The 24312-nt window shown below is 43.4% G+C and overlaps 1 protein-coding gene across 1 annotated transcript in view; it reads right to left on the bottom strand.

Annotated features, from left to right (window-relative positions):
• The window catches only part of FBXW8 (F-box and WD repeat domain containing 8), a 53768-nt gene that overhangs the window by 5818 nt on the left and 23638 nt on the right, over positions 1–24312 (bottom strand). Inside the window, 4 exon segments of the mRNA XM_065033854.1 lie at positions 1080–1207; positions 12163–12372; positions 14424–14620; positions 21989–22146. Coding sequence (XP_064889926.1) covers positions 1080–1207; positions 12163–12372; positions 14424–14620; positions 21989–22146 — 693 coding nt within the window.

The following is a 24312-nucleotide window of genomic DNA, read 5'->3' as shown; positions in this document are numbered from 1 at the left end:
ACTCTCCAGTCATTGTGCAAGAGATCAAAACTGGAGGTAGTTTTACCAGGGTGCTTTGGCAAATCAATTATCTATTTTTTAGGGGAAAAACAACCGCCAAGGATTCAACCAGACATCTCAAACTTCAGATATTTCCTTTATCCTCTTTGCTGAGGAAGCGTGAGGTTTGCTTGCGCTACCTATTCACCAAGAAGGGAAAAAAAAGGAGCTGTTTGACAAAATAATCATTTTTGCAAGCTGCCGCGCTGGCGGGACAGAGGTCTGGGATTTGGCAAAGGGAAATACCCGCCTCACAATCTGATCCCCACCGCCACACCAGACCAACCACCTGCAGCCCGCTGCCCAGCGGAGGGGGGAAGGAACCGGGAGCCATTAGGGGTTGGCTCCTCGCCACCCCACATCTCCTTCGGTGCACTGGATCAGAACCCACAAACAACCAGCCAACAAAAAAAGAAGAAAAAGCTAAAAATTGGACTCAAAGGGTCTTTTTAAGCACTTTAATCCTTTCGCGCTGGCTGTTCCCAGCGCGTCCGTTCCTGGCACCAGATATTGTGCTGGGAAAATCCTACTCCCCAAGCCAAGGAGTTAAAGAGAAAGCTGCTAATCAGCTAAATAGAAGCTGGAATCTGTTCATATGAAAGTCTCTTTTTTTTGTCACCTGAGGGACATCACAGTGTTCCGAAATACACTCTTGACATCATTTGGCAGCCGGACCCATCTCATCCTACATCATTCATCCCTTAGGTTATTTTTTTAATATCAGAAAGTGAGCTTTTAAATGCCAAACTAATTTTGCGGGTGGTGGTGGGGAAGTGGAAGATATTCCAAGTGGTCTCGCTGGGCTGTACACCAACTGTGTCCACCAAATGGCTTAAAAAGAAAGTCTTCCCATGGAGCTTTCTGAAACAAAGCAAACTGGCAGCCACATCCAACTATTACCTAATAGTTTGATCCTGAAGTTCACACAGGCTGCATTTGAAGCATTAGAGGAGAAACAAATTCAAGCAGGTCCAGATGTAGGACAGCAGGACAAGAAGGAAGCTAATTGGGGATGGGTTACAGCCCTTGGTTGTACCTACCTTCTGTCTTTATTGCCCGACACGAGCATGTTTGGAGGACTGTTCTCAAGGTTGACACATGTAAAGTCACCTATGGAGTTGCCCATCTTCTTCAGACACTGACTTGTTTCCAGATCGTAAAGAAGAATCTGGCAGAAAGAGAACAAACAGAGGCTAATGTAGCGTGAGCACAACCACCACGCTCTGCCGCAGCATAAAGCAGAGCGGAGAGGGTTGCAGGACTCGTTTCTCAATGTGCTAATCCACAACCAAGATACAGATGTATCCTTATTAAGAAGGGCAACAACGCCCTCAGAAATAAGGAAACCAAGTTTCGGGATGGAATCCATCCAGAAGCAGGGACGTGACGTTCCTGCCAACCAGCAGCAGACAGGTACAGCTCCCGGTCAAATCTTTGAGGCTTACGTGGAAAAGCAAATAGTTCCCACATTGATTTTAATATGTAAAATAGGAAAAGCAACCAACCACCATGTAGCGGGTTTAGGCAGATGGACTGTGCGAGACAGATTCAATCAAATAAGCAAAAAAATAGCCAAGCAGAACTGACTCAGCGCTGACAGGCCCTGCTGATCGCTCCTGTGCCGATCCCGCGGCGGAAACAGATGAAGGGAAACGTTATGTTACATCTGAAGTGGCAGCTCAGATGGGAAAGGAATAAGAACAACTCTTATTTTAAGTAACATTCAAGATGATTCGACCAGAGACTGGAAGAGAGGGACGAGTTGTTTGTATCTGCTCGCCCTGCTCTGCTCGGTGCAGCAATCGCTTTGATCACCTTCACTGTCTGTCCTGTGCGGCCAGATGAAATTTATCTACTTGGGCCTTTCGGTTTAGGAAAGGAGGTATTTTTAGAAATAGAGAAATGTACTGGTCAAAGCCCAGCGGAGCTCAGCACATCACCTGGTCTTACATAACTTTACAAACATTATTCAATTTCATGGCGATGCCTCTTTAATTTAAAGGAAATCTATGACTGTAAAGAGAGGAACAGTAGCTAAAACATCAGAAAAAAACCTTATGGCTTCCATGGTAACATCGGGTTAATTTCTTAATTTCTACTGTTCTAATTATATCCTCATGCAGCTTAATAAATACGATGCTATGTGTGCATATTATTTAAGCATTTGCCAGTCCAGCAACAGTGATGCTGCCTGGCCTTTTATTTACCTATCTGTGCAATTTTAATAAGCATGTGAAAGGCTGAATTAAGAGAGCAGGAGGGGATCATTTTGTGATGGGTGCCTCCAGGCAACAAAAGTTTAAAAACCTCTAGGAATACTGCAAAGAAAAGGCGGAGAATTTGCAGGTTTCCTCCACTTGCCATTTCACCCAACGAAAGAGCAGGTTTTATTGAGCCATATTATCAACTCCCTATTAGAATCAACACCTCCTCAGTTGTCTATAATATTTACAATTCCCCAACTTTTTCCCAGCCTTGTCTTTGTGACGCTATCTGCCTCAAATACCTTTAAAATATAACTTTCCATGCTTTAGACCAAAAGCCCCAAAGCAATTTCACCCAAGCTCTGTAGAGCAAGGCAGACCCTACTTTTGCACAGAGACTTAAGACTTAAGTTGCTAAAAAATAAATTTAAGCTGCCACACCTTTAAAAAGTCGCTACGAACTGCATGAAAACGTTGGTCTTCAAGGTAAAGACCAATTTACAGCCTGTTCGCACTTGCGATGCAGCTTCCAACAGCTCACGAACCAAACCCAGAGATAATGACGTTCTGGCAAAGGTACTTTGCACAGTTTTCCATGCAAAGGAAATTAATTTCTGTGCCTGACAATTGAGTTTCTCCTTGGAAAGTTCTGAATAAAAGACAAAGTCAATAAATTGCTGAATTCAACTTCGGAACAATGAAGAATTGGGTCCCAATCGGGGTTCTGAACCAGCCCTGGGGCAAGTGCTTCTTCCAACCCCCCTGGGGCTAATGCTTCAAGTGAACATCCATAAACTATTCATTTATCTAAACGTCCTGAGCTCCCATCTATCCTATAAACATATGATACATACTTGAAAATTCAGTTATGGCCATGAAAGACTAGAATGAAAAATTGCTTCCCCTATTTTGCGGCAATAGTGTTTAAAGATTCCCTTGTTTTACATATTGTCCTGTTTGCAGTCTTGATTTTAGACCTGTAGGCAGCGCCAGCTGAAAAATTATGCATTTCTCCTCCAACTGGCCACCAATTTAAAGTGTTTGTGTCTAAAGAGAATCTGTAAGCAATAAAAGTTCAGATACACAAAACTGGAAGAAAAGCTTTTCTATCCTATCCTATCCTATCCTATCCTATCCTATCCTATCCTATCCTATCCTATCCTATCCTATCCTATCCTATCCTATCCTATCTTATCTTATCCTACTCCCTTCTCTTCTCACATTAGCCTCCATTACTTTAAAGATCGTTGAGTTGGTTTTGGGTTTTAATTTTATAATGCACAGGTGTACTTCTAGCCAATTAGCCATATCATTGGAAGAATGATTCTCTTTGCGATTCTCAGTATCTGGGTTTTACCCATCTTTAAACTCTCCTTCTGTCTTGAGCAATTTTATGGTCTTGCAAATGAATTTCCAAACCTCATCTTGACAAACCGACAGGTAAAGAAACAGAAGGACCTCAGAATGCTTTTTTAAGGTTGAATAATAATTTCTGGAAGACAGGGGTTTTAAAAGCATTCTGATGACAATTTTGGAGTTGCTTCTGATGAGCTCTCCTATCATATCCCAAGGCAACCAGGATTTTCTTTACAAAGGCCAAGGGAAAAGAATAAAAATACCTGGTCAATAGGGACTTGAAATAAGGGCCTGTATGTGAAAGGGCAGATAAAGCGTAAGATCTTGAGGAGGTTTATAATCCTATAATGCACACTGCAAAGGGATTACCCTTTTAAAGATATTTATAATCCTATAATGGACACCCAAGACCAGTGACCTAATAGGTACAGAACTGAAGGTAAGTGAACCAAGAGCATTTGGGTGTGAAATGAAGTGCCCTGGGATGACACACTAACGAGCATCCCTTCCCCCAAGCACTAAATACCCCGTGCAGATGTACCAGGACCTAACGCACCAAACAAAAAGCGTTACCTATTCACATTGTTCAAACGAAAAAGTCTTAAGTTATTGGACGGGAGCCAAGCAATCTCCCAGAATGCTTAATAATTCAACAAGCCAGAAATAGCCAGAGTACCTTTACCATTATGTTTAGTTAAAGACCACAGAGATTAGAAAACACATTATCCATCTCAGAGGTGGTTCTTTCCATGTTACAAGTCCCTTAACGACCTTTACCATCTCTCCCTCTCTCTTTTAATAAGGCTGAGCAAATGGGACTTCATTTTATCCGATTGCCACAGACTAGCGGTATTAATTATTCATGCTTATACTCTCTCTTTTGTTAAGGCAGTGCATTAGACTAATTTCCCTCTTTACTGGGCAAGTTGGGCCAGTCTCAACCTGTGGCCATTGTTCTGGGCGAGATGCACTGAGAAGCTGGTGCGCTGATGAGAGCAGGCAGAGGAAAAAAGGACAAGTTACTGTACTTGAGGAAATGGCAGAGCAGCGGGTACCAGGAACTCTCTTTAAATGCTGTCCAAGAAGACTAAATTAATTCACAAAGAATCAAAATCTCTGTAGACAGAATAGGGAAGCTGGGAACTTTGTTACATCTTGCAGCTAAGCGAGGTCAAGTGTGGACGATGCGCTCTGGTTGAGACGCTTCCAAGAAAAACCAAGGAATGGAAGGCAACGCTGTTGATGGAACTCATCCATGCGCGTCCAAGACGCCAGCAGGTGCTTCGGGATCCTGTGTAGTCGGAGATGTCTTTTTTGGATGGGACATTAAAACAACAAATCCCCAAGCACTTGTTATCCAAGAGCCTGTGGTGCTTTCAACAAGAGCAGGGGTGTTCAACCCACCGTCCTGGCGGGAAGCCAGCGGCAACGGCTCTGTGAAACGGCGACTCTCCCTCCGCCATCGCGTTTCTGCTTCTTGTCACAAGTTACCGCATCGCACAGCTGGTGAAAGCTGGGTTCTCTCTCAGAACTGGGCGAAGCAGTCTGTATATATAGTGTATTTAGTTATTATTTAGATGAAGTGTTGAACGGAGCATCATAAATATCAGTGAAAAGTACACTGTAAAACCACACGCAAACCCTACATCCTTCTCCTTACTGAATGACGCACAGGATACATTCAAGAACAGCTTTCTCATAAAGAACCATCTAAGACAGAGGTTTCTAACCATCATTTTACAGAATCACAGAATCGACTGGGTTGGTAAAGCCCTCAGAGATCATCCAGTCCAACCCTTGGTCCAACTCCAGTCCGTTCACTAGATCATGGCACTAAGTGCCATGTCCAGTCTCAGTTCAAAAACCTCCATGGCCGGTGAGTCCAGCACCTCCCTGGGCAGCCATTCCAATGCCTGACCACTCTCTGCAAAGAATTGCTTTCTAATCTCCAGCCTCAATTTCCCCTGGCAGAGTTGAAGCCCATGGCCCCTTGTCCTATTGCTGACTGCCTGGGAGAAGAGCCCAATCCCCACCTGGCTATAACTTCCCTTCAGGTAGTTCTAGAGAGTGCTGAGCTCACCTCTAAGCCTCCTCTTCTCCAGACTAAACAAGCCCAGCTCCCTCAGCCTCTCCCCATAGGGCTTGTGTTCCAGTCCCTTCCCCAGTCTTGTTGCTCTTCTCTGGACCCGCTCCAGCACTTCAATGTCTTTCCTGAGCTGAGGGGCCCAGAACTGAACACAACACTCCAGGTGTGGCCTCCCCAATGCAGAGCACAGGGGAAGGATCACTGCCCTTGTCCTGCTGACCACGCTAGTTTGGATACAGGACAGGACACCATTGGCCTTCTTGGCCACCTGGGCACACTGGTGGCTCCTGTTGAGCTTCCTGTCCATTAGTCCCCCCAGGTCCCTTTCTGTCTGACTGCTCTCCAGCCACTCTGTGCCCAGCCTGGAGCGCTGCAGGGGGGTGTTGTGGGTGTTGTTTTACAGGATCAGAACAAACAAAACCAAGTTGCTCAAAGAGGCAGAGGAACAAGCAGGAAAACTGGGAACAGAATTTGCATTTATTTGCAGATTATGTTTCTCCCCCTTTCCTTCTGCCAACTAGAAGCAGCGTTGCCTGAACGCACCCAAACATCGCCGACAAAAGAAAGGGTCGTGAAATTTCAAGCCCACCACGAATACAAAGGGATCTGGCTTTTGCTCAGGTCAAAACCATTCAATTCAATGTAGATACACTATCTACAAAAGCAAGAGGGGTATTTCATATGCACTTGTGGCAGAAGTCATCAAATTAAGCACAACATATGGCACACACTAGTGCAATTTTGAATTTTATTTCTAAAGGGATGTGGAAAAAGAATATTTTCCAAGTTTACAAGCCTCGGGGGCACAGTTTCCCAGTGCAAATGTATTGAATTGCCTACTGTAAATATGGCACATAACACTGCAACAACAACAACAACAAAATTTTACTAGTAACAAATGCAAGGTCAGCATATTGATACTTGCACACAGAGATAAGTGTTCTGGCTCCATAAATGTGAAGATGAGCTAAGATTTAAAAGGAGCAGCTGAGGGAGACAGACAGACAATCAGAGAGAAAGAAAAAGAGTAAATCAAACACAAAACAGCCAGTAAAAAAAAAAAACTAGAGAAAAGCAGTTAATATACATGAATAATGGATGTTTGATTTAAAAGCAGTTTACTCCAATATGATGTAATTTTTGACAATCAGCCAGAGAGACTATTTTGCAAGTTCTTGCCAGATATAAGTCATTGTGTAAAGCTGGTAACACGACTGTTTCTCCAAGCATGTGGAAAATTGACTTTCATGCCATCCTAAAGGTGACTTGACGCTGCCAAACAAGAGCTCGGATTATTTCGCAGGCACTGAGCTGCACCAAGCGGCCTCGAGCAATGCTGAAAGACCCGCTGCAAAAATAACCGTATAAACAGCTCGCAGCCAATCCAGCAGCAAAAAATCCCAGCGATACTCACGATTTGCGCCTCCAAACGTCCACCCCTGCTGTAAAAGTTGGATGTGATGCTGAAGACAAGTGGAGTTTGGTTTTTCCTTGAAAGTTTTCATTTGACTGGAGTCAAAAAGGAAGAGTCCAAGCTGGCAGGGGGAAGAAGAGCCAAGCGCGGTGCAGGTTCTGCCAAGGCACCTGCAACCCGCGCGGTTCCAGCCCTGGGGGCTCTGCCAGCGGCCGCGGCTCTGCCAGCCCCACGGGGACGGGGACAGACTGTGCTGGGACCTGGAATCAGGACCCGTCGCTCAAGGCTGATGGAAACGTACTGGTATCCAGAGATGAAAGGATATTGTGTTTATCCACTGATAAACACCACTGTGCCTGGAGCACAAGTGTGATAGGAGCGTTTGAGGGAGCTGGGGGTTCAGCTGGAGAACAGGAGCTGAGGGGAGACCTTATCTGTCCACAACTGCCTGAAAGGAGCTTGGAGCGTGGAGGGTGTTGGTCTCTTCTCCCAAGTAGAAAGTGATAGGACCAGAGGAAACGGCCTCAAGTTGCTCCAGGGGAGGTTGAGGTTGGATCTGGGGAACAGTTTCTTCCCCAAAGGGCTGTGGGGCATTGGAACAGGCTGCCCAGGGCAGTGCTGGAGTCACCATCCCTGGAGGGCTGGACAGACGGACATGAGGTTCTCAGGACATGGGCTGGGTTATGGTTGGACCTGATGATCCTGAGGGTCTCTTTCAACTGAAATGATTCTATGACTCTATGAAACACCTGCTCACTAAAGAATAAGCCCTAAGCCAAAAAACCCGTACTTGCCCTAACCTAGGGACAGGACAGGTAAAAGGAAGGTAGGGTAGTTTTTAAAGTGGAATAAATTCTCTTGGTGTCACAGACTACCACCTTGAATTCTCAAGGCACATTCTAGTAACTACATTTTCAAAACCTGAGACACGTACCTAAGCAGTTGTGCCAATTCTGAGGTATTCATATTAATGTCCAAACAGGTAAATAAAGGCAGAACGTCATTAACATTAGCCGATACAAAAGGGATCCTTATATCTATATATCTATATATCTATATATCTATATATCTATATATCTATATATCTATATATCTATATATCTATATATCTATATTTTTTAACTTGCAAAATACTTTTCATAATTTACAAACATAAAAAATCCCAAATGGATGATGGTTACTTTTCAGCAAGGGAGGGGTTAACCAGTACATCAGGCAAGGAAAACTTGTGGTGTCTCTGCTGAACTGTATTTCTTTCAGTGCCTGACCATAAAATTTACACAGTTCAGATCCTCATAAAGAGTTCTGTCTCTCACACGTGCCACCAAAGAGTTTATAAAGAAAAAGGTATTTAAACCACCCTTCACCTCCAAAGATCTGCTACGACTCCACAGTCCTATAGCTCCCCAAAGAGAAACGTATGGGTAAGTCCCCGATGTTCAAATTCAGCCATTGGTAAGACCTGCCCACCTACTAGTGTGAAAACAAGAGCACATCAAGACAAATTTAATGTAAACTCAACCATTCGCGAGGGCCGCAGTGGTTAACAAAACTGAAAACACACTCCCATTTATTAAATAAGAAAAATCAAGATAAAAGTATTTGAAGTCTTTGGAACTCGATGAGAACTGGAGATATTACAACAGCAGAAAAGACAACGCAAGTTCACCAGCTAAAAAAGAGGAGGATTTTAGTTAAAATAAGGTGCAAGAAAGATGTAGTGGCTTATATAAAGTAGCTATGACCTAAATACATCATCCGAGAGACTGTAGAGTAAGAAATGCAATTTAAATGATTATTTAATTTTTTTTTCAGTTAATATTAGCTCATAACATCCATTTCGGGTGGTTAATTCTACTGGATACGCTCACATTAGCAAGCAGTTGAAGAACTCCGTGGAAACATTAAATACAGGGGCAAAACGAGGCAGTATTTCAACAGCTGATGAGAAGGGATGGGTGATGCTGAATGGCATTTCATCAAGGACAAGCCAATCGCCAGCTCAAAACAGATGAAAAGGTGACAGCATAACGAACAACTCCCAAGACATTGGACCTCAACATATTTAACCTCTTTCTGTGTTGGAAGCTCTAAAAACCACCACTGTCCCTTTGCTCCTTTCTTCCCCATCTGTCTGTTCTGACATAAGGTTCAAATTCATGCACAAAGCAACTAAAACCACAGACGTACCCTGAACAGTGTCTTATAATACACACAGCACATAAAGAACTATTTATTTGGTGGGAAAAAACCCAAACAAATCCTCTTGTGTTGATTATCTTCTATCACTAAGAGCTCATGAATACATTATTTCAACTACATTTTGAAATATTCTCTTACCCCCAAGAGAATAAAGCACCTATACATTTCATATTTAATCCACAAGCAGGAGAGTGCTCACCTGAAGCTACAGCAGGTGACCAGACTGACTTGATAGCAGACAGGCCATTCAGAGCAGCTTATAAATATACCAACTATGAGAAAAGCTTCGGTCAGATCCCACCATCAGTGAGATTACTGCATCAGAAACCAGACGACGTTAATCCTGATGCTTACAGTGCTACCTGTTCAAGAGGTTTATACCCTGACATGAAGAGGACCAAAGCCAGCCCTCGTTTAAATCTGTGGATTTAATTCTACGTACGATGCTCGAACCCAAAATGTGAATGCCGAGACTTTGCGATGCTGCTGCAGCGTTGGGATCGCGGGTCTCCCAACCGCTTGACACAATAATACGCTGTTCATTAGACACCGTCCTTCAAGGTATGTTCGCCGGACGCCACGAGCATTGATTTAGGCTGAAAGGCAAAGCCAGCGCGAGGGTTGTCCCCGTGGGTCATTATCTGGTCTATATTATTAGCTACATATGACCCTCAATGGAAAGATAGACCTCAGCATTTCAATAATTTGGAATTTATGGAAGATGGTACATTCCACGTTGAGTCAATAGAGTTGAAATAACCCTTACTAAAGAAACTTCTCTTAGTTTAACATAAAGAGTTCCAAGGGCACTAAACGAACTTTCAACAAACAGCATCATGCTTGTGCTGTTTGATGCTTAATGAAGCTGAACTTCTCACAGATGAAGCATTTATATTCTCCCCTCTCTCCTGCACCGATGTCTGTCTAACAACAGGCAAGTCTATGCAACGGATTTGATGTTTTTCTCCTCTTCAACATAAAAGTTCCTACAAAATTTATGCCTCAGATCTCTACTCTGCTGTCAAATTTGGTTAAAATTAGACAACGATTAAAAAAGAGAGAGGGAAGAAGATGGTTTCCCTAACAATCTTTTCATTAGAAAGCAGTTACTAGGCAGTAGCATTAGGATTGGCAGCTTATGCTAAAAAAAAAATGAATATCCCTTGGGAAAAACAAAGAAAACACCAAACTGAGGAAAAAAACCTCAGTTTTCCTGCTACAGCAACACAGGCAGCAGCAAACGGGGCTGGAATTCTTCACCGCTACATTTCCGAGACCAAAAGCTCTCCTAAAGACAGATTGTCAACTTGTGACCAGCATAATCAGCCAATGCAAAGTCCCTTCACGTCTGCGCGAGGCGAATCATTATCATAATAGACATTAGTAATTAATTTCCGGCGTGATGTCAGCTGGTGCGGCGATGCCAAGCAAGCGTTGTTGTCAAACACACGCCGGCCGTCTGGACGACTTCGGTCCCATCTCCCTGATTAGGATGCGCGGCTTAATACGATCTGCCACCAAACGCCAAATACTTCGGAACTACATTAGGAAATATGTCCGGCTTTACAGAGCGGTGCTCGGGGGTCTAAGTAGATTTCTCTGTTCCTTGATGAGGCGCAAAGGTGATCACCGATGTAATGCCCCTGAATGAGGCAATTTTACCTTCTAACCTCCCACCTCTGGAGGGAAAAAGAATTGGATTAGGACAGCAAAGGAATTAATAAAGCCAGCACGGCCTCGCAGCGTGTCTCAGCCCTAGAGGTATTTATGGTGGCCTCAGCATTTCCCCCGTGAAAGTGAATTTTAAGGGGAAATTAGATGCAGCTGGTCACATTTATTCCTAACACACGGGCAGCCCTAAATAAAGCGTTGCTGTTCTAGTTGCTTGCCAAACAAAACGCTGCATTTGTACCCTACAGAACACAGCTCCTTTCATCTGGGCGCTCACCTCCTGCTTCCCTCTCCACCTCCTTCTCTCTTTGCTGATAGCCCTGAAGTATAACCCCAAAAGTGGAAATTACAGAGTGGGAAAGTTAGGGAGGATGCAGGGAAGGGACAGAAACTCTCCTTGAGGCATCTGGAAACAGGTCTTTCTGCAGCTTCATCCCTGCCCTGGAGCGGGGCTGTGTCCAGGATCTCAGGCAGGATTCTCCCAACAAAATACAATTATTTATGCATTTATTTGGGTCTGCAGGCCCAAAATAGTCCCTCATGCAAGCAGAGAAGTTTGAGAACAGCTGCATTAGAGGCCTCAGCTGTGAGTCTTCAGCAGGGTTAGAAAAACAGTCCAGTTTTGATCTACCTGCTAAAAGAAACAGACTGTGCCACAGGGGCTTCAAACCTACGATTATCATCGAACTTCCCTCAACATGACAGTCACACCACCCTCATCACCACGTTGGGAGGAACTTAGTTCAAAAACTCATGTGCACTACAAAATAGAAGCATCCTCCTAAGACTGCACAATAGCAATGACATGTGGATTCCTCATCAGAAAGGCTGAGGGATGCTTTGGCTTTTTGGGCAGGGGTCGTTTATTGGGGTTTTTAGGGTTTTTCGGGGTTTTTCTGAGACGAGTTCCCCCTAGGGGAACACTGCTGTACAGCTGGAGGAGCTGGGACTCACCGAGGAGCAGAGAATGCAAAATACTTACAGTGAACCTCATTAGCTGAACAACATCCCTACTTCAGCCCACGGGGAGAAAACTAAGAGAAGCATCAGGTTATTGCATTACAAAAACGTCTTCCATCTACTGCGAACAGCTGAGTAGCAGGGAAGGAAATGATCAGTAGCATGAACTCTTCTTTCCCTTGTTAATTATGAAGGTATAAAAATCTTATCAAAAAACCAAAATTAAATACCTGGTTTGGCTCATTCAATAACCAGCCGAAGTTTTTCACCCCAAAAGCTGCTTCATGAGCAGACACGTCGAGACACGTGATGGGCTGACCATAGACAGAATGGAGAACTTTGCCAGGAACTTGTGCTTTCAGGAGATAGACAATGTCTTCGGCAGCTGCTATTGTCACTGGGCTCCCCGTAACATCTGGAACCAGATTAAGGAAGTTGACCTAAAAAGAACAGACTTTTAATGTTTATTATAGACAAAATTTCTTTTACATCATTACCGCCACACGCTAAACTGAACGAACTACTGATGTGTGGTTATTGGCTGTCCTGAATCATCCCAATTATGGATTCATTTCAGACCAAGACCAAGGATCAATTTTATTTCTGAATTTGTGCAAGTTTAGCTCGTCTGCTGAAATCGAGCTTGGAGTCTTTCAAATTAACCCATTTAAAAAACTAATGAGAATACACCAAAATGTCACATGAAAGGAGCAAGACTTAACGGACTCATTCAGATGAAGGACAGAAAGTCACAAGGTTAAAGCTCATGAAGCAATTATGGTGGTGAGAATGTGAATACAGTGCTCCAGGAGAGGCACCACATTCATGCAATGGAAGTGGAATAGCTGATGCTTACCCTGAAATATATGTATATATATGCTAAATCAACAGAAAAGTCCTCACACATCTCCAGGACAGCCATATTTTCAGCTCCCCCATCCTGTGTCATGAGACCAAAATGATGTTGCTCTTCCCATTTCAGGAAATAAAGTTAAGACGCTGCTGAAAAGTCTCAGCACGGGAAGGGTTTAAACCACTTAACAGCACAGCTGATCTTTGACCCGGCCTTAGAAGGGAGCGTGGTGTCCTGAGTGTCCGTCTGTCACGTGTGGCAAACTGACATTTCACAGCGAGACGCAAGAGTAAAATGGATCCAACTAGAATGGATTGTGTGATGGTGTTTTAACATTTTTTTACTGGGAAACCTCTTAAAATGTTTGGGGATTTAAGTATTTTAAGACTTCGCTTTGAAAGAGGAGTGGTTTAAATCAGGAGCGGTTTAAGTGGCAGCTTCATACCCGCTACCTGCGCAGCCAGGAGAAAAGCTGCAAAACTCAATTTATTCCTACGCACTTCACCTTTCAAAAAAGCATTGCTACACTGAGACATAAAGAACTTCAGAGAATGGGACAGCTTTGGATTTCTAATTAAAATAATCTCAAAACTTCAGTGACAGAAGGTGCAACCTGAAGAAGCTGCACGACCAGTTACGGCTTCGCAAGTGATGCTATTAGCTCGGCTGCAATATCCTGCCTCAGAATTAATCAGATAGCGTTGATCTGGAACGAGACCTCGAGTTTGTGCTCCAATTCTATGCGAGAAAACTGATTTACAAAATGAGCCAACGTAGTTTAACGTTGACAAAAAAAAAGTAATTAAAAGCAGCCAACCTCCTGCACCATATGGACTTGTACTCATTTTCACTTGTAGCTTAAGCCAGTATTTCACCCTCGCTCTTCAGTGAGGAAAGGCTCAGCCATTAACCCGCTGCAAAATCTCTGCCTCTAGCTGATAACGCCGTTATCTAGTTCATTTTACTTGAGTATTAGTTCTCTTGTCACCGCTTTGTTTAAAAATATTAATTCATCTTTTTCCTTTACAATTAACCTATTTAACAAGGTCAAAAGTGTTCTTAGCATCTTTGTTTTCTCTGGTATCATGCAGTATAATAAAGGAGTGAAGAGAAACTAAGATTATTATATTTAAAACAACTCATTATCTAAAAATATATCCAGAAAACACTCTTCAGCCCTAAATTACTTCTCACAGTGAAAATTATGGTAAGCATGATGGATTACTACATTTACTCAGGAGCACACCACTCTGAAACATGGTGCTTGCTGTGGAGACGTGTTGGAGAAAACAGGCAGAAATAAATAACTGAAGCTTTATCAAAGCTCTTGAAAGATTTGTATAAGATACCTCTTAACTGTACCAAAAATAATTAGAGGATCGGGAGCTCCTGGAATGAAGCTGAGTATCACACAGAATCCCAGAATGTCAGGGGTTGAAGGGCCCTGGAAAGCTCATCCAGTGCAATCCCCCCATGGAGCAGGAACACCCAGATGAGGTTACACAGGAAGGTGTCCAGGCGGGTTGGAATGTCTGCACAGAAGGAGACTCCACAACCCCCCTGGGCAGCCTGGGCCAGGCTCTGCCACCCTCACCAGGAAGAAGTTTCTTCTCAAATTTAAGTAGCCTGACGACTCACCAGTTTCTGGATTTCAAATGTTCCTGTCGTTTGCCAGAATCCTCTGTCATCGGCGCTTTCCACCTTGACCTCGAAGCCGGACGCCGTGGCCACCGTGGCGCCCGCTGAGCCCAGAGCTAAAGCCTGGACGCTCTGGTTGTGCTGGTAGTGATGGATGGGCTCCCGCCCCAGCATCAGGCTCCACACGCTAACGGTTCCTGCATACAAAAACAAAATAAACACTATGCGTCACCTCAGAATTCAACAAAACCTTAAAAGATCATTTAAAGATCAAAGTTTTTAAGCATTCTAATGGAAGATGTTAATACAAAGAGAGTGTAGGGCAGGAAACCAGAACTTCAGGACGTTGCACAGCACCACATAACAGGGTCAGAGGAAACTTCTCAGAATTAGGGGCTCTGGCATCAGAAGCTCATTGCTCTCATAGTAATTCCGAATTCTTTACTTTTAGATAGCATTGTTATCTGCTTGAATTCTCTCACTTTCCCACATTTGGAGAAGCTCAGACTTAAACAGACACCTACACTTTCATTCCGCTACACACTCACCCTCAATTACCACTAAAACCAGTGAGACAGAACCCACCCTGGAAAGTTTTGTGCAGAGAAAAGTTTCGAAGTGAAGAATCCGAAGCCCTGCACACAGCAAACAAACCAGGGACTCTAATACCATTTCGAATAGTTTAGAACCGGCAGCAAAGCTCTGAATCTTGACGCTCCGGAAAGAAAAAACAACAGAAAATGCAAAGGAACAAGACACAAATTGCTTTTTTTCCCAGCGCAAATCACCAATACTCTACTCAAAAGCACGGAACGTTAAAGCAATAATCTGAATAAGCGCAACCTGAAGCAATGGGGAGTGTATGACGGAGCAGAAGGGCCAGACGGAATCGGAGAGTTCAGGGCCACCTTTGCACGGAATTAACGGAGGAGCAATCTTGAGATGCGATGGATAGGGCTGGATAAGCCTTGGCCATTAATGATGAATTGATTAATGGGAGCTGCTCCTTCAAAGGAGACATAAAAGCCCTGACAGGCAGCTGGGGACGGGCACCGGTGCCAGTTCGCAAACACTCCTCCCGCGTCCCAAAGGAGGAGAAGCAAGAGTGTGGTAATGAAACTGCGCATAGCGAAATGGGATCTAAATGAGTTTAAATTGATTTATGTTTGCTTTTGTAAAGATTATTCGGTAGCTGGAAAGTGCTAGCCATGTGAAATAATGCAGATAATCCTTAAGATCCCTGTCTAATGGCACTCCCACTGAATATTTATATTCCTCGCCATGGGAATGGGTACCATAATGGGGACCATTTTTGTTTTATTAGGGATGCATATTTAAATTAATCTGCTATTTGCCTAAACAATTAGCTGCCTCTGTTTGTTTACACAAAGCCAAAACTGCAATTAGGCTTCCATCAAAAAGATAAGTCCCGACTAAAACTGTCCCGGTGGAGTCATAAGGGCTCAGAGCAGAACTTCCCAAAATTACTTCTTAGCATAATGGTAATTATGTTAATTGCTTGAAAGGTAAATAACTGCTGAACTGGTTTTGAAAACCAGAACGTTCGCTCGCATCACACACACGCTTCAAACGAGTTAACAAACACAAATGGACGGCACGGGCTCCAACTCCCTCGGCAGCCCCAGCGGAGGCTTCGCAGAGTCCTCGCTGCAGATTCAAACAAAGAAAAGGGAAGAAGTTTCATCCCCAGGACAGCCGATTGAAAGAAGGAAACCAATATCAGCGATAAAAGACTGTGGTGATGTCAGATCATGGATGTTTGAACTGGACTTTTTCATCAGACAATGAATATCGCTGCCAAGCCCAGACTACTGTCAACTTTAGTTTGTTTAAACAGAACATTTATCCCAATTAAAGACCAATTTGTGAAGGTAAAGCTGACTTGCTTGCAGTGAAATCTTTTATTTACACACGTCCGTGATGAGCATTTCAATGCGTTTAACAGAGTTTATTAACGCATGAAAGTTCTGCAAAATACCAATAAAATATTCAAGCCAAAGAACCCTCTTGCCATGCAGGCAAGCTGGGAAACCCAGAATCTGGAGTTCTGCTCTCTAAATTTGGGCAAAGCAGCCACTATTATTATTATTGCATCTCGAGCATAAAAGAGAAGGCAGTGAAAACGGCTCATGCAATAGTACAATCAATTGGAGACAGGTACTTTAATTTATTTTGCCAGATGTTCAACAGCAAAATCCACCCAAAATATCTTAAATCAGACAAACACAGTGTGTGCAACTTGATACACAATGTGGTATGAAAACATCCCTGGTAACAAAAATAACCCAAGTGACTTGTAAGGTAACATCTGTTTAATGAAGGAGCACAATATAAATAGCAAAAAGGAGAGATCAGAAGGGATGCAAAGAGAAATACTATTTTCTTGCATTAGGATGAACAACTATTTGCTTGTCCCATCCTCCAAAAGAGAGTCTGATTCTGTAGGTACATCTTCCATCGGCTGTGGAAATGCACTATCAAAAGAGGTATATGCATTCGTGCAGGAAAATACTATCAGGTTTTACATAGGAAAACAAACACTCCACTGTATTTATCAATAGGTAAAGCTATCAGGTCTGAAAGTGCTACTCAGAATATTTTGTGCTCCACGGCAGACGCAGCAAAATGTATTTATTAGCATGTGAGCCTTTGCAACGGTCAATCATGTCTGTGTAAGAGCAAAAAAAAGCCATCGTTACAGGTAAAGTTATTAGTATGGCAGCATAAAAAAATGAGGCGTAAGATTTACCAGTGCAGATGAGATCACTGCTCTCCACAGTCGATCTTCCTGCCTCCAGCACTGACCAGCACTTCATTTCCAAAGCAATATCTATGCTAAGGTGAAGTTAAGGTTGCAAGCATACAGTATCATTTTTTTAATACTGTAATATTAAAAGTGTTAGAAAGCCATGAAATCAAAAGTATAAGCAACGCTTTCACAGCATGCTAAAATCCGCACCACAGCTGTGATTATTCTAATTTAACAATAACACCTCAAAATGATTTAGGCTTTAGAGCTGGCTTATATTTCACCTTGGCCCAAGGAAAATAACTAAGTACAAGACGCTGATGAAGACAGTTTTGACACTTGACATTACAATCGCTGTGTAAGTCTTCTTGTTTAGCACTTTGGCCCAGATTGTACGAAGAATTCAGGTTTGTAACTTCTAACTCAATATATTGTTGAAATGTGGCCTGATGGAAGGCCCGTTTATTGCAATTCACTCTGGATTTTGAGGTATTTGGTTAAAACGTTTCGCTGTGAGCCTATTGTGCCTTACGCAGCATGCTGCTGATCCCGCCTGTGCTCCAATTTCGGAGGCACCAGCCAGTCTGACACATCTCCCGCGGTATCGGAGGTGAACGGCTCTGAACAAAGGTGGACGGTTCTGTTAACGGTGCCTGTCTCTGGTATATCCCCCGCTGGAAGCACAAAATCCTGCAAAAACAGCTGGGTTTTACATCTGTTTTCACACGGGTTTCTCTGGTGTAAAAAGCAACACTTTTGCCGCAAAAAAAAAGGAAAAAAGCATCTCTTTTCCTACGAAATACTCTAATCCTGTAACGGAGAAAGGCAGCTTGAACACAGAGGGGAAAAAAGTTAAATCACACTTGTAAATAAACTGGCTGTGTTCTCCAGCGTAATACAGCATGTATTCGGTGTTAACGGTTTGACACAATGACCTTTAAGGTCTTTTCCAAGCAAAACGATGCTATGATTTTATGTGGCAGCTCCTCCTGAGAGCGAGCGGAGAGCCGATCACCACCAGGGAACCCGTGGGCCATCGCAGGGACGGCCGCGCTTCAATGTAGATCCCATTACATCAGCTCTTCACCTGGCAGCCCTATCACTGGCACGTTGCTGCCAGCCTCAGGAAAGACATAGAGCAATCTATGTGGGTATTATCTGCCAAAATACATTTTAAAAAAGACAGAATTTTGTGTATTTTCATGCTCGTATCCTTCAGCTTCTGAGCGCAGTCGCACGGGAAGGACAGAAGCTGCTTAATCCACGTTGTCTATGTGATGTTTCTCCTGGTTGTGGGTCACAGTCCTGACATTTCCTACCTCAATTTCAACAGAACAAAATTCTTTTTCACCTTTTGAAAACACTTCTTACATGCATTTTTTTCCCCTCTAAGCTGGGAACATTAATTTATAGCCTTATAATTTTCAGATAACATTATACTTCTATGAAGTACAGACACTTAAAACACACAGGTGGAAACGAGCACCAGCCTGAAGTCTCCAAGCTGCTTATCTTGGAGTTTCTCCCAAAAGCTTTTCTAGTCAGAGGGACCACCAACACACAGCCAGCTCGACCTTAGCAGATGCCTGGTGTTTATTGACTAAAATGTTGCATTTTATGTTCATTGCACTGCGGTTTCCCAACTTTCATCAGGTACAGCAAGCTACTTACCATACTCAACAGTGAGAGATTGAACCTTAGTTGTAAGAGTTGTGCCTTTATGTTACAATGACCACACCAGTTTGCACCAGGTTTAATCTCCATCACTCTTACAGAGATTTCCAAATGACAATATCCCCGTACAGTCCGTCAGAAAAGCCACAGACGAGATAGTTGGGATTTTGTCTCCAACTTGGGTACTCAAGACGCAGACTCACCTTAACATGATGCAAAATCACATGCTATTTACCCAAACCAAGAGTTTTGCATCCACCTGTACGTATCTGATGGAAATAAATATATTATACTACTGCATGCTTCAAAAAACTCTTCCTTTATTCCAGCTCGCTGGTGTCCCTGCTCTTCCCACCCTACAGCATGTCCTGGCACTTCGGGATAACTCCAAACCAATTCTTCGCAAGGAGGGTACAGAAGGGACAACACCCGCAAGCGGCTCTAAGGGCATCAGGACGGACTACACGGCAGATTTCCCATCCCAGAAAGCGGCGCTGCCAAAATTCCCTTCCTGGAGCCTGCCAACAAGCAAGAGCGCTTCTGGTCCCTGCAGAAACCACCTTCCTTTGCTCCAGGTCGCTACTCTGCAACTTGTGAAGTACCAACTCACTCCTCCCAATGGGTCTCCAAGCACCACCACGAAGGCTGACAGCGCAGCATCTCCCCTCTGTGCCTACACGAGTATGAAGCGCAGCATTTAAAAAAGAGAAGAAAAGTAAGTTTTCTTGCTGCAGCACATTGTTTTCAAGTCAAACTCCGAGATTCTGGAGGTTGGGGGTAGGGTGATGGCTAAAGTAGACTGCTGTTTCCCAAAAGCTGTGGCTCGCAGCCAAAGCCAGGCAAGCATGGAACAGATGGAGTCCTGGCAAGACCTCCTCTGTCCCTGCATTAGCAGCATCTGCTCATTACCCAGAACCCTCGCCTGCTTTATCTAATGCTCCAGGAAAAGCATTTTGATTTGATTCATTTCAGTGCGGTAACGTGCAACACAATTAGTGGTAAAATCAAACTGGAGGCCTGCCAGTGCTGACAATAGGAAACAAGGCAGAAGAAATATGAGGCCAGTGGGTCGGAATTCAAAAATCACAACTGTGGATCGAGTTGCCAAGTCCCGTTGCCCCAGGTGTACATCCAGCGGCCCCGCTGAGCGCTGGCACGGGCGGAGGGAACTTCATTTTCTCCCCACACATTTTCCCCTCATTTACCTTGTTTCTCAGAGGCTGACGCCGTCGGAAACATTCATCAGAAGTCACAAATCAATTTTTCCTTTAGTGCCATCGCGGAGTTACAATTCGCTTTGGACGCAGGCATCCCAGTAAGACCAGAAAAAATATACATATAAATCTTTCTCCTTCCTATATTTCATATGCCTTGGGAAGCGTTTGCTACCAGCGAAGCAGCAAAAGAGCGCGAGTGGAGTCTGTCTGTTAGTTCTTCCCTGTGATCGGGTGCCAAGGACATCGCTGCGTGAGCTCTGGTGAACTGGGAGAAACTGATGTTATCGGGACGAGTCTGCGAGGCAGGGATTCGCCAGGGAAGTCTCGACTGCCTGACAGCACCACCTCCAACACCAGCAGATGGTTCCTCTGCCTTAGTCAAACTTACAAACAAAGAGAAAAGGGAACTGGAAAAGTACAACAAAGAACAATCAAACGCATTCTCTTCAAAGTCGTCCTTGCTGAGTTTAGAATTCTCTCCGCCGAACTGTAAATACACGCTTTCAGATTGCGGTTAGTGAACGTTTCTAAAATGGGTCTTTACAATTCCCTGTTCACATAGAAACTAATCTGTTCTGACCGGGCTTCTCAAATCAGAGTAACTGCTTCTCAAATCACAGTAACTGCCGTATCACAGAGCCCATTAAAGTCTCTACCCAAAAGAATAAAAGAAGCCGGGCTTTCTGCAAACTGGTTTAGTCCCAGCGCACAGAGGACTCGAAACAAGACTATGACAGGAAAAATCCCTTTGACAAATTATTAGATTAGTCAGTGGGAGACTAGAAAACAAAGACCCTCTGCTAGTCATTGTTTGGCATGCTGGACAAAAAGCCAACATTAAAACTACCATTGAGTTATAATTTTCTATGACTCGAGTAAATAATGAGTATTCTGTAATATCAGGATTGTTGTTGTCAGAAAGCGTTGCCTACCAACAATTTATATCCACAGAAAACCATTCCAGCATGATCCACATGAAAAAAACCAGCTAAGGATGTTGATCAGCTTAAAACAATTGTTTTCACATATAAAGCATTTAATTTACTTCTAAAATAAAACATATGGATAAGAGATTTTGTTTGGATTACCCATCTTTGGTTTTGTTTCCCTGTGCAGAAATGCCGGGATCAAAGGCAGTATGTGTACAAAGCTCCCTAACTTTGAAAATGCTCTTAATTCATCCCCGAGAAGAGGTTTTTAAGTGTCAAATCAAGAAAGACGATAGGAGTTGAGTTCTGCCTGAGCAACTCAGCCTAGGATCCCAACGGGATCTGCCCAAACCTGACTTTAATTGCTAGTCCCACGTCCAGTAGATGTACGGTTGGTCTCTGGCTCTTGTTGCCCATTATATAAACATCTAAGCATTTAAAACAATGCATGTAACCAGGATTTTATTACGTTTTCATTAAATATTAGGTCACAGGTTTTATTTCTCTCTCTATAATAACCCACCACTGCAAACCAATATTTCAGCTAAGAAAACGTGCATCCGTACACGATGCCAAGAGCAAAAGAGGACGCACATTAATCAGACGTGCGAGTTTACCAGTATTCCCATTACAAAGCCCCACAGAGCCCCAAGGGAGCTCTGGACAGAGGAGAAAGCTGGGGGAAGAACATTTAATATTTTTATAGCAAAACAAGTTATTTGCTTAAGATAGTTTGGCTGGACTAACCCCTGGCACTTTGCGCAGGAGCTCCAGTAGGAATTAAGCACCAGTTTTAATGGGAGCTGTGTTCCAGCACCTCCTAATGCATTTAGGGTTACTGGCCAACTTCTTTCTCACATAAAAGCGAGTGTGTGCGTAGACGCAGGATTACAGACACACAAAAAGCTGAGCACAGCTGCTTCGTTTTTGTAAAGCCTTGTTCTTTAGATAGGGAGGAGAGTTGTGGTTACTCACCGTCCTCGTGAGCCGCGACAGCCAGCGAGCTGCTTATCCTCACGCAGGAGACGCGTGGCCGAGGTCCAGCATCGCCGGGACCGTGTGCCGGTTCCAGGATGGGGGCTGTGTAATCCCAGGTGCGAGTGTCCCACAGCCTCACCTCTCCTGATGTGTATCTGGAAGAGAAAGCCATTATTCATCCCAAAGAACAGCTGAGAAGAGGGAGCTGCAGGAGAAGGGAGGAAGAAACAAGAGTTGTGGTTTAAAACCCAATGCCTTTTACAGCTCCTAGACTGACTCTCCCTCTGTTTACACACTGTCTACAAGCCCATCAATTCTGCTCACTTTATTTCTATTTACTGAATGCAGCATTAATTCTACTAAGACAGGCAGGTAAATTGGAGCTACAAGAACGACACAGCTGAGCTACCACAGTTACCAACTACTGATATTAGCTTTACTTGTAGAGTGCAAGGAGAGCGGGGCTCAAGGGAAGAAAGATAATCAGTAACGAGCCTAAATTACATCATGGCAAAACTTCAAAGCGTTTCCTTTCAGTCTTTAAAAATCTGTGATTGTGGTGGTGCCAAGGAAAGGCTGTTTAATCAGAGTATTTATGTACATGCATATAAGTGCTCACACGCAAACACCCACCCAACCTGCTGCTCTTTATAGAAGAAACTTTTTAATGCCTCATCAACAGATGCCTACATCTCTGAAGACTAATTAATTTATTAATACAATTAAGTGTTGTATTTAGAATTAAGGCACTGCTGCCTTCTTTGCAGAAGGTGCTCTCACTGAAACATCAGGAAAACTATAGTTTAACATCAAACTATGGTTGCCAGAAAATCAGAAAAAACAGAACTCAACTTCTTAGACAATAGTGAATATACCTAAATAAATGAAGGTTGTAACACAGCAAGCAACATGGAAACTGTTCCATGCCATACAGCACGCTATTAAAATAAAAAACACTGCAGGCAAAGTAAAGGAGAAACTCCCTTTACAACTGGACAAAGAACACAGTTCAAGCTATTTGGAGCAGTTCAGTAACTATTTAAGAGAAGTTTTGACAGCACTGTGACAATTAACACAGTGAAACAGTCTAAGGTGTCTTTTTCTGCCATACCCGAGACTTGGATTCTGTTGGAAAATGAAGGGTCCCTCCTGCTCTGTCAGCTTTGTTGTGATGATTCTGATAAGCTGCAAAGGTCTACAGGTTAGAAACTGGCTGTCCTATGTTCATGAGGAAAATAAGACAATAGTTATTTACACAGCAGGTGAAGGAAGGTGCTTAATAAAGATTCAGAAGATGCTGGAGCTGGACTCTGATCTGGGTCTCTGGGGAGCACTGGGGTACAGGAACTCAGGAGCAGGTGAATTCCAACGAGACTGGGTGAAAACGCTCCACTTTATACAACTAATTAAAGTGCCTGAGGGGGCGGCGAGATCTGTCGAGCAGGAAGAGACGCACATTAATTCTCTGCGCTGTGTCCTTGTCACCCGGATTCCTCTTCAGAGCTTTACATGGTAACACAGAAGGAAATGAGAGAGAGGGTGGGATGGCGCTTTTCCCTTTTCCTCCCTCTGCAAATGAGGCCCCAAATTCCTCTATGAATCCTGTTTTCATTTCCAATTTATAGCAGCATTATTTAAAAGAAAAGATCATAAAATAAGCTTCCCTAAAGCAATGCAAAACATTTCCTTTTGGACCAAATAAGCAGCTCAGATTAGCCCACAATAACTATCTTTAGTTAGAAAACTGAGAAGTGCTCATTTCAGATAATGTTAAAATTGGAGATAAAGCACAATGGGGCAGATAATTGCAGATCTGTTGCAGTCCCGCTCAGCAGGAGACACAGAGAACACTTCAATTTTGAGCTGCTTTTTGTTTCCCTTTGTGTCTGAGTTGGTTGGGTTCATGCTTTAAAACTTCTAACTGCAAAGGGTAGCACATTATTCGCAAGAGGGAAGCCAAAATTCTCTTGTCACTATATAACCCTGAAAAGCAAGATTTAAGGCACTGGTAGAATTGACAGAACTGACAGAATATTCATTTTCATCCCCAAACATGCAAGACGAGCATCTCCTCATGCACATACATATTCACTGTCATATAGTCCAGTCTGGAAATGTAAAAAGGACTAATAGATGGAGAAAATAGAAAAACAGGAGTAGAGAAGAGACACAGGGCTGCCTAATTCTGTGAGCACTCTGCTTCTGGTTTTTCTACACAGTGTGTAACACAAGTGATCCGGGGCTCAAGACATGAGCATCACAGTCTTGGAATTAAAGACCCAACATCACAGAAGCACAAGAAGTGCTTAAATTAATCTTCC

Source organism: Columba livia, chromosome 17, assembly GCF_036013475.1.
Source record: "Columba livia isolate bColLiv1 breed racing homer chromosome 17, bColLiv1.pat.W.v2, whole genome shotgun sequence".
Classification (NCBI taxonomy): Eukaryota; Metazoa; Chordata; class Aves; order Columbiformes; family Columbidae; genus Columba; species Columba livia.
The sequence above is the reverse complement of the archived record's forward strand: the minus strand, read 5'-3'. Positions and strand labels throughout refer to the sequence as shown.